The sequence below is a fragment of the Myxine glutinosa genome, chromosome 9 (assembly GCF_964187855.1).
Source record: "Myxine glutinosa chromosome 9, kmMyxGlut1.1, whole genome shotgun sequence".
Taxonomy (NCBI): domain Eukaryota; kingdom Metazoa; phylum Chordata; class Myxini; order Myxiniformes; family Myxinidae; genus Myxine; species Myxine glutinosa.
In genome coordinates this window covers 111,193,864-111,209,765 of record NC_136269.1, presented here as the reverse complement: position 1 = coordinate 111,209,765, position 15,902 = coordinate 111,193,864, and the positions used below count along the sequence as shown (strand labels likewise).

The following is a 15,902-nucleotide window of genomic DNA, read 5'->3' as shown; positions in this document are numbered from 1 at the left end:
CACACGGGAGAGATAGGTGCATACCAGAAGTTTGGTACGATTTCACAAAGGTTTGAGGGAGTAGTTCAGTGACAACACAGACACTGCACAGATATACAGTCGTGGCCAAAAATATTGGCACCCTTGCACATTTTTTCAAATAATGCACCATTAATTCCAGAAAATTGTTGAAATTAAAAAATATTTTGGTATCCACATATGCATTTCTTTGGTTTGCAGTGGAACAAAACAAAAACACCTGAAAAAATTACCAAATCTTAGCTTATTCCACACACAAATCCTAAAATGGCCCAGACAATATTATTGGCACCTTTTAGAGGTTGTTAGAAATAATTACATTTCAAGCAGGTGATTCTCCTTTACTTTGGAATCGAACTCACCTGTGGTGAGTTGCAGGTGCCTGCAATATAAAATACTCATTCAACCAGTTTGGTATGAGTTGAACCCTGGTGTTGGGCTAGCGGCTAGGGTGCCGGCTTAGGATCCTAGGATCCTGGGTTCGAATCCCGGTCGATCGCTGAATTAACGCCAGGGGGGTTGACTCAGCCTGTCATCCTTCCGAGGTCGGCTAATTGAGTACCAGCTCACTGTTAATTCCCTGTTTGTCGTTAAAGGCGGCAAAAAGGGTTGGCGTCAGGAAGGGCATCTGGCCGTAAAACATTGCTTCAAAAAAGGGGACCAAAAAACAACAACAACCATGGTTCCCGAAAAAGGCCAACCCCCGCTTTGCGGGGAAAAATGGCCTCTAAGGTGGTTATATTATAACCAGTTTGAATTGAGAAAAGGAGTCGTTCTGCTGTTTTGTGTCACTGTGTGTACCACAATGAGCATGGATAAAAGAAAGAAAACCAGAGAATTGTCTGAGGAGGTCAGACACAAGATTGTAGCCAAGCATGGACAATCTCCAGGCTACAAGTCCATCTCCAGAGCCATTGATGTTCCTGTGTCCACCGTACACAATGTTATCAGGAAGTTTAAAGCCCATTGCACTGAAGCCAACGTCCCTGGACGTGGCCGCAAGAGAAAACTTGATCGAAGATTGCAGCGAAGGATTGTTCGAATGGTGGAGAAAGCACCTCGATCAACTGCAAAACAGATTCAAGCTGACCTTCAGACACAAGGTACAACAGTTTCAACTCACCATCCGTCGCCGACTAAATGAAAGGGGGTTTTATGATAGGAGACCCAGGAGGACCCCACTGCTGAGAGAGAGACATAAGAAAGCCCAACTGGAGTTTTCCAAAACACACCTGAACAAGTGAAAGTCCTTCTGGGAGAATGTCCAGTGGACAGATGAGACTAAATTAGAGCTTTTTGTGAAGCACATCATCTCTATGTTCACAGAAAACAAAGTGAAGCCTTTACAGAAAAGAACACCTTCCCTACAGTCAAACATGGAGGTGGTTTTGTGATGTTTTGGAGTTGCTGTGCTGCCTCTGGCACTGGGTGCCTTGAATGTCTGCATGGCATCATGAAATCAGGAGATTACGAAGGCATTTTGGAGTGCAATGTTGAACCCAGTGTCAGAAAGCTAGGTCTTGAATGTGTGCGTGGCCCAAACACACTTCAAAAAGCAACCAGGAATGGTTAAAGACCAAAATGCTGGACTGTTCTGAAGTGGCCAGCAATGAGTCCAGATCTAAATCCCATTGAACACCTGTGGGGAAATCTGAATACAGCAGTTGGGAGAAGGCACCCTTTAAATCTGGGAGAACTGGAGCAGTTTGCACAAGAAGAGTGGGCCAAACTGCCAGGAGAGAGGTATAGGAAGCTCATTCATGGCTATAGGAAGCGCTTGACTGCAGTTATTTTGTCCAATGTGTGTGCTACCAAATATTAAGTCTCGGGTGTCAATAATTTTGTCAATGCCATTTGTTTTTATTTTCTGATTTAAAAGGATATTTATGTTCTGAATCAAAAACAAAGGTTCTGTTATATTAACAGTGAAATAAAGCATTATGGAGACCAAATATTTTTGTCAATTTAAACGTATTTTTAGAGAAAATTGTCAGTTATTTGAAAAATGTGCAAGGGTGCCAATATTTTTGGCCACGACTGTACATATATAATTATATATATATTTATAGATGAAATTGGAAGAAATCAAATAGGTAGAGTAGCTCGAGGACGATTTTTTTTTCCCAACAAGCTTTCAGCCAAATCGGCCTTCTTCTTAGTCCTCCTCAATCCCGACTTGTTGACTCTTGTTGAACTTGTTGTTGAACTCTTGTCTTTTATTTTATTTCGTTTTCAAAAGTAACAATAAAGTGCACTAAAATAGCCCTATGGTTGGTGAAAACAAAGCTTTCAACGTGTGTGTGTGTGTGTGTGTGTGTGTGTGTGTGTGTGTGTGTGTGTGTGTGTGTGTGTGTGTGTGTGTGTGTGTGTGTGTGTGTGTGTGTGTGTGTGTGTGTGTGTGTGTGTGTGTGTGTGTGTGTGTGTGTGTGGTTTCTTTGTTCTGAATTTCCTTATTTACTCCACCCTCAACCATTTTGTCAATGTTTCTGACTTCAGGCCATGAAATTCACTGGAACACCATGTGGGAGTGAAGTGCACTTCAACAGCAGTCCATGTTTTTCAGGAAAAGGCCCTCAGGTAAGCCAAAACTACTCAACTACAGCTTGTTTATAGTCATGAAGGAACCTATTGAGACAAAGATTCTAGGCCTGTATTTCTAAAGGCCTTGATAGCTATTTCTATTGATGTTAAAACTTCCATTTTTAAAAAATTATATACCACTAAATTCAGTAGGACTTGGTACAAAACCAACCAATGAGTGAGAGTTGTGAAATGTGACTTGGATTTTCCACATTGGGAAAGGCAAAGAGCAACCGTTTATGGAACACATGCTAAACACATTGGATCTTTCACTTCCACTCAACCTGCCTATGAGGTCATTATGGTCCACACCCAACGATATTTTATTTGTATACAATGTTGTGGCTCTAGCACCCAGTTATTGATGAGCTATCCTCGAAGGTCGACCAAGCACCATATAGTACACACTGGTTCGATTTAACGGCTTTGACTCAAATATTACCCGAAAAATCTTTGTTCGGTTGTCGTTAGGCAGATTCCAAATTGTTTTGATGGCATCCCTCATGCTATGTGTAGACTTTCCAAAATCTAACAGCAAGAAGGAAATTTTTATATCACCGGTGATATAATTTAGTTTGTGCTTCTTCAATTTTCACATTCTCGGAGAGTGGGAATATGATCTTCCTAACCAATCAAATTACACCCGCACAAGACATCCTCAACCCATCCAATTGTGCCCTCATCACCCCGAGATTGCCCTCTTCTGGCCTTTTTCAAAATTTCAATTCAGGGCCTCCTTACTGTTTAGTTCAGTTTTTTTGGACCATTCCACACTCTACCATATTGCTCCTTCATGAGCCTTGATTGATATATATATATATATATATATATATATATATTTTATTTTTTTTCAGACAGAAAAACCCAGAGAGTGCTGCCTGAAGTGGTAGAGGCCATAGTGTTAGGATCATTTTCACATTGACAACTTGAGGTGAGAGTACCATACTCGTTAGGGAAGATCGGTGTGCCAAAGTAATGTCTATTACCAACACAATTCATATACAAATTCCCTCAAAAATTAATCTACATACTTTTTTAAAAACAATATTTGACCTGGACGTTCATTTTTTAAATGCAGAGAGATGTATGAACCAGTCTTGTACTGCATATTACTTTCAAGATGCAAATAACCTGGGGAAATTTTCTGTCAAAAACCCCTCCGCTCTCTGCCCCTAATCCCCACCTCCTCCCACAAAAGATTATTGTATTACAAGTGGCACCGCAACAGCATGGCGATTCATCTTGAAAATCTTAAAACAGTATGGTAGCACATTGCCCCCATGTGTTATTTTTTAAAATATCACAATCATCTTGTCTAATAAGTATCAGGTTTTTGGTGCCACATTACACCGCAAAGCAAAGCTGTTATTATTTAACTAACCACACCATGCAATGTTATCTCAGTGGCGTCATGGCTAGAGAGTCCACCCTCAGTCTGGGAGGTCGATTGTTCGAACTCAATTGTTCAAACCCTGGCCAAGTCATAACCACAAATGGTATGTGTTGCTTCCTTGCTTGATGTTCAGTGTTTAGCAAGAATAGAGCACAGACAAACAACCAGAGGTTAGCAAACATGAGTGCTGGCTTGGATGAGCCTAATGGCCTCCTGTGTTGAGGTTCTACAACTCGTTTTTTATATAGGGTCCTGGGGTGGTGGGTTGACAATAATTAGGTAGTCCTGGTGCCAGGTATTCGCTGATTTGGATTTTATTCAGCAATACTAGACCAACAAAAGAATGCAAAAATAACCCTGAAGTCAACCTCCGAGCATCGTCAACCAGCAATGGTCGATGAGCAACCACTGCCTCAGCCTCTGGCAGATAATCGCTAGAAGTTCACAATCTCTCCAATGGCGATGTCTGGGGTAGGAATTGTTACTTGGAATGGCTCAACAAGCTTCTGAAAAAAGCTGAAAATACTTGGAAAAGTACCAGAGAAAAATGGCCGTGCTTCTGTACAACAAAAGTCTTGGAGAACTTTCTCAGCTCGCCGAACGGGCACCTGCCCGTACTACAAACTCCCAACCATATGGGTGGCAAGGCCCGAGTGAAATAATGTGATGGAAACGCCCCGATGGATCGCTACAAGTGAATGTCCCTCCTCCTTCCAAATTTCCAGTGTTTTCTTCCTAAGAGTTTCCTTCCTTATCCATTCTGTGCACCTCATGCATCTTTTCCTCACTCACTCCCCCCCCCCCCCCCCCCATTCCTCCCCACACCTATTGCTTGTCTCCATCTCCCTCTGTTTTTGTCTTTTGGCTCCGCTGTTGGTGCCCTCCCCAACTCCCCCCCCCCCCCCCTCCGCCCTCTATTTGCTGTTCCTTTTGTTCTGTTGCGTCCTGATCTGTTCAGTGCTTTCGCTCTTCCACGAGTTTTGACTGTATGCAAAAAAAAAAGGTCTACTTCAGCTTGAATCCTTACCCCACTCCCTCCTCCCCCTCCACGCCTCACCCAGCATGGAGCCAATGGAACTACTTGTGTGGAGGGAGATGTGCCATGTGAAGTGGTGCTAATGATTCCATCCATGTGCAACTGTAAAAGAGGAAGTGTGCAGGCGATGGAGGGGCACAGTTGTTGTTGGAGAATAGCTAAATTATATTGTAGCGGTTATGGTTCCTAGGGGTTAAATAATGAAACTTTAGTATAATGATAGTTATTCCTTAAGTATCAGTTTAGTTTAGTGTATTGTATTACATGTGCAAAGCTATGCGTTGTGCATGTATGAGATATATGGTCTTCTGTGCCATACTATTTCTTTTCTAAGTCCATCTAGCATCTATCTTTCTATCTTTCTTTCTTTCTATCTTTCTCTTTCTCTTTCTCTTTCTATTTCTCTTTCTCTTTCTCTTTCTCTCTCTCTCTGAACCGGATCAAACCGGCTGAATTGCCACCATAACACCGTGGGATAGAATTGTGGATCAGGAACGATACACACCCCTGGAGCCCAGAAGCAATCGAGGTAAAGAAGTCCAAGAGACGTATTACGCTGTGGCCAAGAGCGCCTGGCCAGAAACAGCATGCGCCCCTAGAGCCGCCAATGTGAACAGAGCAATATGCGGATCATGAGAGGAAGATGGATGGAGTTACATGCTTTGGAGGCAGGGATAAAAGGGCACATAATCACGTTCCTGATGTCTCTCGCCATGCACTGTGTGTGTCTCCATGGACTCTGCACCTTGGTCTCCATTGTTGGTGGCCCATCGTCTCTGTGGGTGAATCTTATTTGCCTCTGCCATCATCCCCATCTCCCTGCGTTGGTGCTCGCTTGTGGTTTGCGGTGCTCTTGGTGGAGGTGCACTCTGGAGAGAGGGACATCGTGCTGCACTGTTGTTGTGCTGAGTCGTGCTGTGCGGTATCCGCAGGTGTGAACAAGGGAAGTGAACATGGAGCTGCACGAGCGCTTGTGCTCGTGGGCAAGCGCTACCCTCTTGGCTGACGGAGCCCAGTCCGGCTTTACTGAGACGAGCGGTCAGACAAAGTAAATATGAGCCGTTGGTGGATCGCATGGAAATCCTAGAGGCAAATCCGGAGTATGCTCATGTTAGGTTGCCTGATGGACGCGAGACTACCGTAACAGTCTGACATCTTGCGCCTTGCGGAGATGGAAATCAGCGGGCTGCTGACGACAAGGGAGGCGTAATCTCGGTTTCCCCTGTCAAAATAGTCGCAGCCTTAAAAAAAAAGTTTTTATACAGCTCAGTGCCTTGAGTGGTAATCCATGCGGAGCTCACGGCCGCTGGCATCTAGTGCCAACCAAGAGCATTGACAAATAAAGAACAGAGCGCAAGGGCACCAGTTACCGTGGGTGTGGGTGACACATCATGCCCTTCAGGAGCCGTGGGCGCTCACTCATGTAACCTCCAGAGGGATGCACCAGGCTCCCCAGAGTCGTCACATCAGGTTAGGGGGGTCCACTCTTCGCCCCAACTGTCTCCAGTTCTCCCAGGAATGCGGGCCCTATATAGATTGATAAGTTGATTGTAAATATCCAAATTTTCTGAGGGCGCGAATGTATGGTAAGGCTAATGGGGGAATTGTTTGCTCGCTTGTAAATATGTACCTTTCTATTGAATGGATGATTGCTTGTAAATATGTACCTTTCTATTGAATGAATGATTGCTTGTAAATATGTACCTTTCTATTGAATAGAATGAATGAATGATCGTTTTTAAGGCCATTTTCCCCGCAAGAGCGGGAGTTAGCCTTGCGGGCCCTATGACAATCATGGTTCCCTCTTTGAGGCAATGTTTTTATGGCCAGATGTCCTTCCTGGCACCAACCCTTTGTCGCCTCTTACGATGCACAGGGATACAGTGTACCTATTCTAAACTGGGGTACACACCGGGATCATTCATCCCAGCAAGCTGGTACTCAATTTGCCGACCTCGGAAAGATGGCAGGCTGAGTCAACCCCCCTGGTGTTAATTTAGCGATCGACCGGGATTCGAACCCAGGATCCAAGGATCCCAAGCTGGCACCCTAACCGCTAAGCCAACACTTTCTATTGAATATACGTGTTAAACTGATTTGGTGTCCTGACGCATCCTGCTAATATCATGATGGTGGCATATGGAGGCGAAGAAAGCATCTGATGGAGTAGGGTAATTGCATTTTGAGCGGACCCATTATGTTCCAAATTGTTTGTGTAGGGGTAGGCATGCATGCCCCCCAGCTAAAAAAGAATCTGATTGATCTAGAGATTGGCGTGTAGATAAGAACAGGTCAAGTGATTTGGTTTGCTCGGCCAAATATAAGACCTGTCATGTGACTCCATAATGGCACGATACTCGCGCATACCGGGAAGTTCAATTTGTACAGTAACACAGCTTTGGGCATGGGATTCAGAAGGAAGTTCCGGGAAAGAGGGGCTATTGCCGTTGCTTAGCGACTCACCAAATTCGGGCCTGAGGTATTTAACGACTTGTTGATATGTCCCACCAGCAAGCTAAAACAAATCCCACCATTCCTTCATCACTTGACCGACCCTAATTCTCATTCTTTGCTTTCCCATTTAATAAAATTAATTTAATACTGTTGTGTTCCTTCGATTCTTCCCTCCGAGCTCCTTTCTCTGTTATACACCAGGCTTGTGGCATCAGAGTGTAGGAGTTGTCCACTGTGTGCATATTGCATGGGTCCACCAGGAAGGGCCTTTTGTAGAGATAGATATGTGCATTTATTTATTACTAGCCGAAACCCGTGGAACATCCACGGAAGGGAGGATGTGGTGTATGGATAGAGTGTACCATTATGGATGGCATAGGGGATTTGCTTGTCCGAGTAAGAGTTAGGAAGAAAGATCAATTTTCACTTGTGCAAAAATGCTACTCACAATTACATCGCCTGTGCGTCGGCCTGTGATTGAGCCAGAGAGTTGGCCTGTGATTGAGCCAGAGAGTTGGCCTGTGAGTCAACTTCCTTTCCAATGTCTGCAAGAGTTGAAATACTGATTGTGAATGTGTAAAATTATATGAAAGAAGAACATGCATATCAATAGACGATGCCATCGAAAAGGAGAGCAGCTGTCCATAGAAAAGGATGTCTGACATCAATTTGACATTATTGCACAGGAAATGACAAACAAAGAAACAGTTCATTTCCATCGGGTAATATTACGATGAGAGATCAGCCGATACCTTTAGTATGTCCATCAGCATCCATGGCACTTAGAAAAAAACGTGGCATCAGCCAGCCGCAGCCAACTATCACGTACCGTCTCGAAGTCAATGCCATCCTTTTATCTCTTCGTATACAACTCACCGATCGCAACGTCACTCCATTTAACTTTATTAAAATGACGATAAAGACGTGAAACCCATGGAACATCCACGGAAGGGATATCGTTCGTCTGTTTTCAGCTCGTTATCTTTAAGCTTCCTTATGTCTCGCCACCTGCTACACCTCTCTGAGTTACGAGGATTTATGCAACGCACCCCGAGTATCGCAACGTCACTCCATTTAACTTTATTAAAATGACGATAAAGACGTTTCCTTATATATCCTAATTTCAAATGTTCAAGGGAATAAAAAAGTTTCCTTACGTCTCGCCACCTGCTACACCTCTCTGAGTTATGAGGATTTATGCAACGCACCCCGAGTATCGCAACGTCACTCCATTTAACTTTATTAAAATGACGATAAAGACGTTTCCTTATATATCCTAATTTAAAATGTTCAAGGGAATAAAAAGACCATTTGGTTCACACCAGCCATGTTCACACCACTCGACTGTCCAATCAGCGGACGGCTCGCATTGCCTTCGCCCAGCAGACGCCAATACGATGGCGTCGTAACATGGCATCGTATCGGCCGATAATCGGATGCTTTTGGGTCCCAAAGTCGGCGAATTCAGATTTTTCGAGTATGGCTGTACGTGATAAACAAAGAGCGCGGTTCGTAGATGGAAAATGCATTAGTGCCGTGGGCATCGGGTCACTGGGTGCGGCGTAAAAGGGATAACAAAGTCGAGTTCTTACGGTATTATTATATGGATTATTTATTTGCTTTTTATGTACTTTTATTAAAATTAATGTGGTAAATCACAGCTCGGCTGTCCATGGCATGGCCCCACTTAGGCAGGGTTTTCACAGATGCTCATGCAACACTTTCAGTGGAGCATCTCTTGGCACACTGGGCATGTGACAATGTTGCATACCTTTATGACAATGTTGCATACCTTGGCACACTGGGCATGTGTTGCATACCTTGGCACACTGGGCAATGACAATTTTGCATACCTTGGCACACTGGGCATGTGACATTGTGACAATGTTGCATACCTTTATGAAACAGCCCTAAGATTTGCACAGCACTGTGACTGGTAAAAACCCAATGATATTAACCATAAATAAATTAGTGGTCATTGTAGACCCTCTTGTCCATGGGTCACATGAAAACTCAATCATGTGCAGCCTATGTGACGTTGTGCTTTAATTAATTAAAAAGGGGTGATGCCTAATCATTTTTTTCTTCCGTCTTTTCAACATCTTCCAAGTAATGTGGCACAAATTATATTGTAATGTGGTATTGCTGTTGTTATATCTGGTGTCCTGTTGATGTATTTCCCAAAACATGTAGAAGGCCACATGAGCAGCCCTCTACGGTGAGCAGGTCGAGAACCTCTACCTTGAGGTTTGGTTGTGATGCCGAAAAGACCGTCTGGAATGCCATCTTGCAGCTGTCTTATCAGGGGCAACTGAAGAGTTTGAGAGGTCAAGAGGAGTTTCTGGAAAGGCCAAATGATCACAAAACCCCCCTTGATAATGTTTAGTGGAGTGAAAGCAGAATCTAGAGAAAGTGAAATCACAGCTTGACATCTGAGTAACTCTGGAAGGTCAAAGCAGACTCATTCATTGAATAAAAACTAGCCAACCGATAGCTTTGGTCAATTTTATTTGTTAACCTGACTGTCCAACAAATATAAATGTGTAAGCCTAAAATTTTATTGTCCTATAATTAAGCCATCATTTTTTTTTTCTATTGGGTAATAAGATGGTCACCAAGGTAATCAGGTACTGAACCTGCTGTTGTTCAATCAATCAATCAATCACTTAGAAGCAAAATGTCACCATGCTTTGCAAAGCAGAGAGATAAGAAACTTTTATTTCCAAACTATCACTTAATCTTCCCCAAGATACAGATCTTCAAGGTCACATGTCTCCTATAGGGCCTACCTGGCACTCCTGGAATTCAAGGGCCTGAGGGAAACACCGGCCAGCCTGGTTCCACTGGAGTTACTGGACTAAAGGGCTACAAGGGTGATCCAGCGCAGCCAGGTGTTCCTGGAGAGAAGGGAGACAAGGTATGTCATGTGGCTGGACTATTTGATCATGGCCATTATTGATGTTAACCTTTTATTTGTATTATTATAGACATAGAGGATGAGGGAGAATGGTTTTGGGATTTCAACCATTTTCTTTTGTGACCCATTCGGTATGGCTTTGGCACATCTACCCCATATGCCTGTCAAATAGAGGTGTGACACACTGTGATTGATGAACGAGCTCAGCTGTCAATCACCAAAGTAATAACAAGGTAGAAATAATTAGCATGGAATGGGATAATGTAGTTTGAGATTAGCAGCTCTCACCATTTAGATAAGTACTGTAGCTTCTTTTGCTAGGAACAGAGCTGGTTTAGCATGGCCTTGCGCATGTGTAATTTGAACTCTCTTACAGGGCCTACCTGGAGCACCTGGGTTCCATGGGGTTGATGGTATACCGGTAATGGACCACCTTTACCTTTGATATGCTCGTTCTCCAACTCATTGAAAAAACACCTTTTTCTTTAATTTCACACCTTTTTATTCATTTTTGTGCACTCACGCGTCTGTTTTGTATTTCACAAAAAGCCATCAGATACGTTACCTCATATTGATGCATGTCACCCAGGGCCATCCAGGACTTCCAGGCCAACAAGGATCCCCTGGCCTAGATGGTTGCAAAGGTGCTCCTGGAGAACCAGGAGCATCAGAGGCAGCTGGACCACCAGGTCTGGTTGGGCCCAAGGTGAGGGTTAGGCCTTCAATTGCACAGGTATAACTTGTGAAGAAGTACAAACTTTTGAAACTATTGGTTCTATATGTTTATTTACAGGATTCCATTTTGTTCCCAGGTAGATGCACAGCGCAATGCAAAAAAATCCATTCTCAAGAGATAGAATTATTGTCCATCCCTTTTGCTCATGAAAAATTGTGCAATTGTCCTATTTCTGTCCACAAGTCATGTCTTATTAGTGATGTCTTGATAGGACATGAGGACTTGTGATACATGGATTGAATTTCTCGATCCATCACGTGCCATCTGTTTAACGACTTGTTGATATGTGGATCAAGGTTGAATCTCATATTCCTGTATTTAATCACCAGGGAAAACAGGGGCCTAAAGGGCCTAAAGGTGAGTCTGTGACCTTGCGGCCAGGTCACCCAGGTGAGAAGGTAAGTACAAATAGCTAATAAAGCAAAATCAACCAATATGATTGGCTGTCTTTGTTTAGGGGGATTAACTTTCTATTTTGTAATCCGACAACGTAAATTAACAAAAATGGAGTGTGATGCATTTGATGCGATATTTGATTCTCATTTGACTGTTTTTAAACTAATTAATGTTTCGTTGGGGCCTGCGGTAATTCGTTTGTGAAATTTGATGTCTGCAAGTATTTGAATGTTTCACAGGTTGTAGGTGAGTTGTCTGATAGTGTCCTGGAGGGGAATCTTGCACAATTTCTCCATCAATGCAGCATTAAGATCACCCCTGGCTTCCTGCTACAATTTGATGATTTTTGATTGGTCTTCCAAAGACGTCCGACAAGTTTTTGACTTGCCTGACATTACCAATGGCCTGCATAAAATTCCTCACAAAGTTGGTAAACTAGTAGTCCAGTTGCCAGGACATGAAACCCGGAAATTGTCAGTACTATAGGGTTTTTTGGTGGATTAGTAATGGTTAAGGGGTATATATGACAGAACCACCTCTTGCCGCTGCAGCAACTTTGGGGAATTTCCGTTATTTGCATAAATCCAAGATGGCCACCACCGACCTTGGTTCAAATAGAAAATCAGCAATAACTTTTGATAGAATCAAGCTAGAAGGATGATTTTGGTACCTGCACATAGGTTTTCACACATGGCGGATGCAATGAAAGTGTCAAAAAAGTTTTTTGATGTTGCTAGACAACCATAATCCAATATGGCCACTGTTTTGATGTGGCTAAATAGCTAATCGGCCATCTTTTGATATAATCATGCTAGAAGGTTGATTTTGGTATCTACCCATAGGTTTTCCCATATGGCAGAGGCAATGGAAGGCTCAAATTATGGTTTTCATGTTGCTAGGCCCTTGCTAGTCAACTCAAATCCAAGATGGTCGCAATTGACACTTGGTAGGAATCAGATTTAGAAACACGAAAACAATATGACAACCAAAATGTTTATTACATTTTTAATAATAACCTTGTTGGGTCCACGAACACATATTAATTACAATAAAATAATTCACAACATCTCAATAAACCATTTTAAACACACAACCTTGCACTCCCACTATCATCTATACTTGTACATCAATCATCTTTGTACATATCAGGGTACATTTGTATCTGTAACAATGCGCTAATATGTAGCACACCGCACGTCTTTCTAAAACTAGCACATCATGTCATCTTGAGTATATATGTCTAGTACTCGAGAGGACCAAGGCCAGGATCCACTAGCCCTATATCGTTGTCATCATTGGTGTCATCCTCGTCTTCACCATTCATCGTGGCATCTTCCTCGTGTTTCATCATGGGTTATGGCACTCATCTATTGAACCCTCACAATGACAGTAGGTTGTGCAGGACAGGCCTGCCCCGAAGCAGCTGCAGTTCGCTTGTGCGCAAGCATTTCCTGTGGCTTTGCACTGACAGCTTATGGATTTCATTAACTCAGGAGGTGCTGGTGGTCCCTTGGCAATTACTGGAGACGGTATGCTGTTGAGAATCTCCCAACCGAAGTTAGTTATACAGAGCGAAGGGGCGTTCTGCTTGTCTGCAGCTTTCCATAGTATCGTTTGATGGTGCGATCTGAGCATATGAAGGGGCAAGTTTTCATCTGTGGGAGGGAGGGATTTCACTAGGGGTGGCTTACCCTTCTTCTTTGTGTAGATGGCATGTCGGGCGGCGTTCATGCTGGTGCATTTTGGCTGACCATATAGTACAGCGAAGAACTCTTGACCCGTTTTCAGCAGGTCCTCATGTGTAGCCCTCTCCTCTCCGATGACAGAGTAGAGCCCTGGAAAGTCTCCTTCTTGGAGTTTGCTGAGGGCGGTGATCTTTCCCTTGTTGAAGGGATACGACACTGTGTCACACCCTGTCACCACATGCATTCCAAGGAGCTGGAGGCTCTTATCTCCGAGAGCAGTTGAAATTTGGTTGATGTGCAACACACTCCCATCCCACTTCTCCATCGGCACCAAAGCAGTGATCCCCAGCTTCCAAACCCAGAATATTAGAATGATGAAAACGTCTGTATCATCACTGATTATGCGAATCACCCTTTTCCCTTCATGAACAGCCTGAAGCATGTAGCTGACCATCAACACATCTGCCTAATCATGGCTGAACGGTCCATCCTCCTTTCCAACCATCAGAACATCCACGCTCAGTGTGTATGTGCAAAGTAGACGTGAGAGAAGTCTTTTGTTAGCCTTGCTATTAAGGATGACTTCTCGCTTCGGAAGAGGAGACGTGAGTGTGAGGTTGTAAGTACCAGCACCACCAGCACGGCGTGACCTTTCATGATCCTTAGCCGACATATTGCCATAGTCAAAGATCAAAGATCAGTTTCGTTGAGATTCCACTGTAGGGCTGCAGTCTGGTCCCCATGCTTGTAGCTACTGTAGATGTGGTACAGTAGCTGTCCTGCATCAACAATCACTTATTCTGGGGGACTTGGCTCGGTCGACAGGATCGTAAGTTTTTTCACAAGGTTGGCCTTATTCCCTTTGCGGAGAAGACCAAAGTCATCAAAAATCGTAATTTGAGCGTAATCATAATCATAATTCGTAATCGTAATCATAATTTGAGCCTTCCATTGCCTCTGCCATATGTGAAAACCTATGGGTAGATACCAAAATCAACCTTCTAGCATGATTCTATCAAAAGTTATGGCCAATTAGCTATTTGAACCATGGTAGAAATCAGCAATCTTGGATTTATGCAAATTACGGAAGTTCCCCAAAGTTGCAACAGCGGCAAGAGGTGGTTCTGTCATATAGACCCCCTAACCTTTACAAATCCACCAAAAAAACTTATAGTACCAACAATTTCCAGGTTCACATAGGGTTTATCATAGGTGGTAACTGGACTATAGAGGTTTCATAAAGATAGAACACATGACCTATCCTGTGCTGTCTTAAGAAACAAGGACTTTGGTGGGGTCTATGAGTAGCAAATTTGATTCGTCGTGATGATGTAAAGTGCTGTAATTTTTTCCCCCAAGTCTTGCTAAACATATAGGGTTTTGAAAGTGTCAAAAGGAGATTTGTGCCTTCAGTGTTCAATAGAATATAATTAAATAAAATAAAGATTGTAAAGGTTGTATAAATAAATTAATTTGGGAAGTTTACCGCCGTTGACGCAGCATCTATTACACCACCCTATCTAACATGTTACATTAGTTTTTCACCACTGCCACCACTGAACATGAAAGACATGTTCCTTTATAAATCGTTTTTGGCTTTATCTCTTATTTCTGAAGAATCACTTGTAAGTTAAAAAATTCTCCTATCCGGTTCCGGATCTTCACTCCCAACCTGTCCATCAACAAGTTTCAGTCGAATCTGTCCATAACTTATTGATATATCCCGTTCACAAATAGACAAACAGGGGTGAAAACATAATCGCTGTCAACCTTCGGTTCGCATCCCCTTTGTACTCAAACTAAACTTCATGGAAACAACAGCTGAAAAAAAAAAAGTAAAATGTATTAATCAGTCTTCTCCATATTCTTATAATTAAGGATTGTTTAAAATTTTATGACAAAAGCTCAAATGGTCGAAGGTTATGGCTTCAACAGACAGACAGATAGACAAAGAACCAGGTGGTTGTAGACCAGTATTTGCAAAATCAGTCGCTACTACCTTGACTTTTTTTATTTCAAAAACAATAGGCTTCAGTGACCCAATATGCAAACCATGTTCAAATTCAGTCGAAAAAATTGACAATCTGAAGTCAATGTAATGAAACTTGACGATTTTATGCGACCATAACCTTTCACCCTTTTATCCTATATGTTTTGCGTGCAGCTTATTATCGGGTTTTTTTTTTACGACAAATATATCCCATGAGATACACTACATGACCAAAAGTATGTGGACACCTGAACATTACACATCTCATTCCAAAATAATAGGCATTAATATGGAGTTGGTCCCCCCCCCCCTCTTTGCTGCAATAACAGCCTCCACTCTTCTGCGAAGGTTTTCCACTAGATGTTGGAACATTGCTGCGGGGATTTGCTTCCATTCAGCCACAAGAGCATTAGTGAGGTCTGGCACTGATGCTGGGCCATTAGGCCTAGCTCGCAGTCGGCGTTCCAATTGATCCCAAAGGTGTTCAATGGGGTTGAGGTCAGGGCTCTGTGCAGGCCAGTCAAGTTCTTCCACACCGATCTCAACAAACCATTTCTGTATGGTTTTCGCTTTGCGCATGGGGGCATTGTCATGCTGAAACAGGAAAGCGTCTTCCCCAAACTGTTAGCACAAAGTTGGAAGCACACAATCGTCTAGAATGTCATTGTATGCTGTAGCGTTAAGATTTCCCTTCACT

General features: G+C 43.0%; 1 protein-coding gene and 1 long non-coding RNA gene across 15 annotated transcripts in view; one reads left to right on the top strand and one right to left on the bottom strand.

The window, feature by feature from the left end:
* The window catches only part of LOC144893657 (uncharacterized), a 28,159-nt gene extending 14,614 nt beyond the window's left edge, over positions 1-13,545 (bottom strand). Inside the window, exon 1 of the long non-coding RNA XR_013624592.1 lies at positions 12,547-13,545. This is a non-coding gene — a long non-coding RNA (uncharacterized LOC144893657). The remainder of the gene's footprint in view (positions 1-12,546) is intronic.
* Positions 1-15,902, top strand: part of LOC137435086 (uncharacterized) — a 254,059-nt gene that overhangs the window by 54,434 nt on the left and 183,723 nt on the right. For 12 of the 14 annotated variants that reach the window (XM_068128534.2, XM_068128527.2, XM_068128529.2 and 9 more), the window contains 5 exons: positions 2,515-2,595; positions 10,264-10,398; positions 10,775-10,819; positions 10,988-11,104; positions 11,464-11,532. The exons of 1 other annotated variant lie outside the window; for it this stretch is intronic. In XM_068128534.2, coding sequence (XP_067984635.2) covers positions 2,518-2,595; positions 10,264-10,398; positions 10,775-10,819; positions 10,988-11,104; positions 11,464-11,532 — 444 coding nt within the window. In that variant the 5' untranslated portion in view covers positions 2,515-2,517. The remainder of the gene's footprint in view (positions 1-2,514; positions 2,596-10,263; positions 10,399-10,774; positions 10,820-10,987; positions 11,105-11,463; positions 11,533-15,902) is intronic. One more of the 14 variants, XM_078784661.1, reaches the window with a different exon arrangement.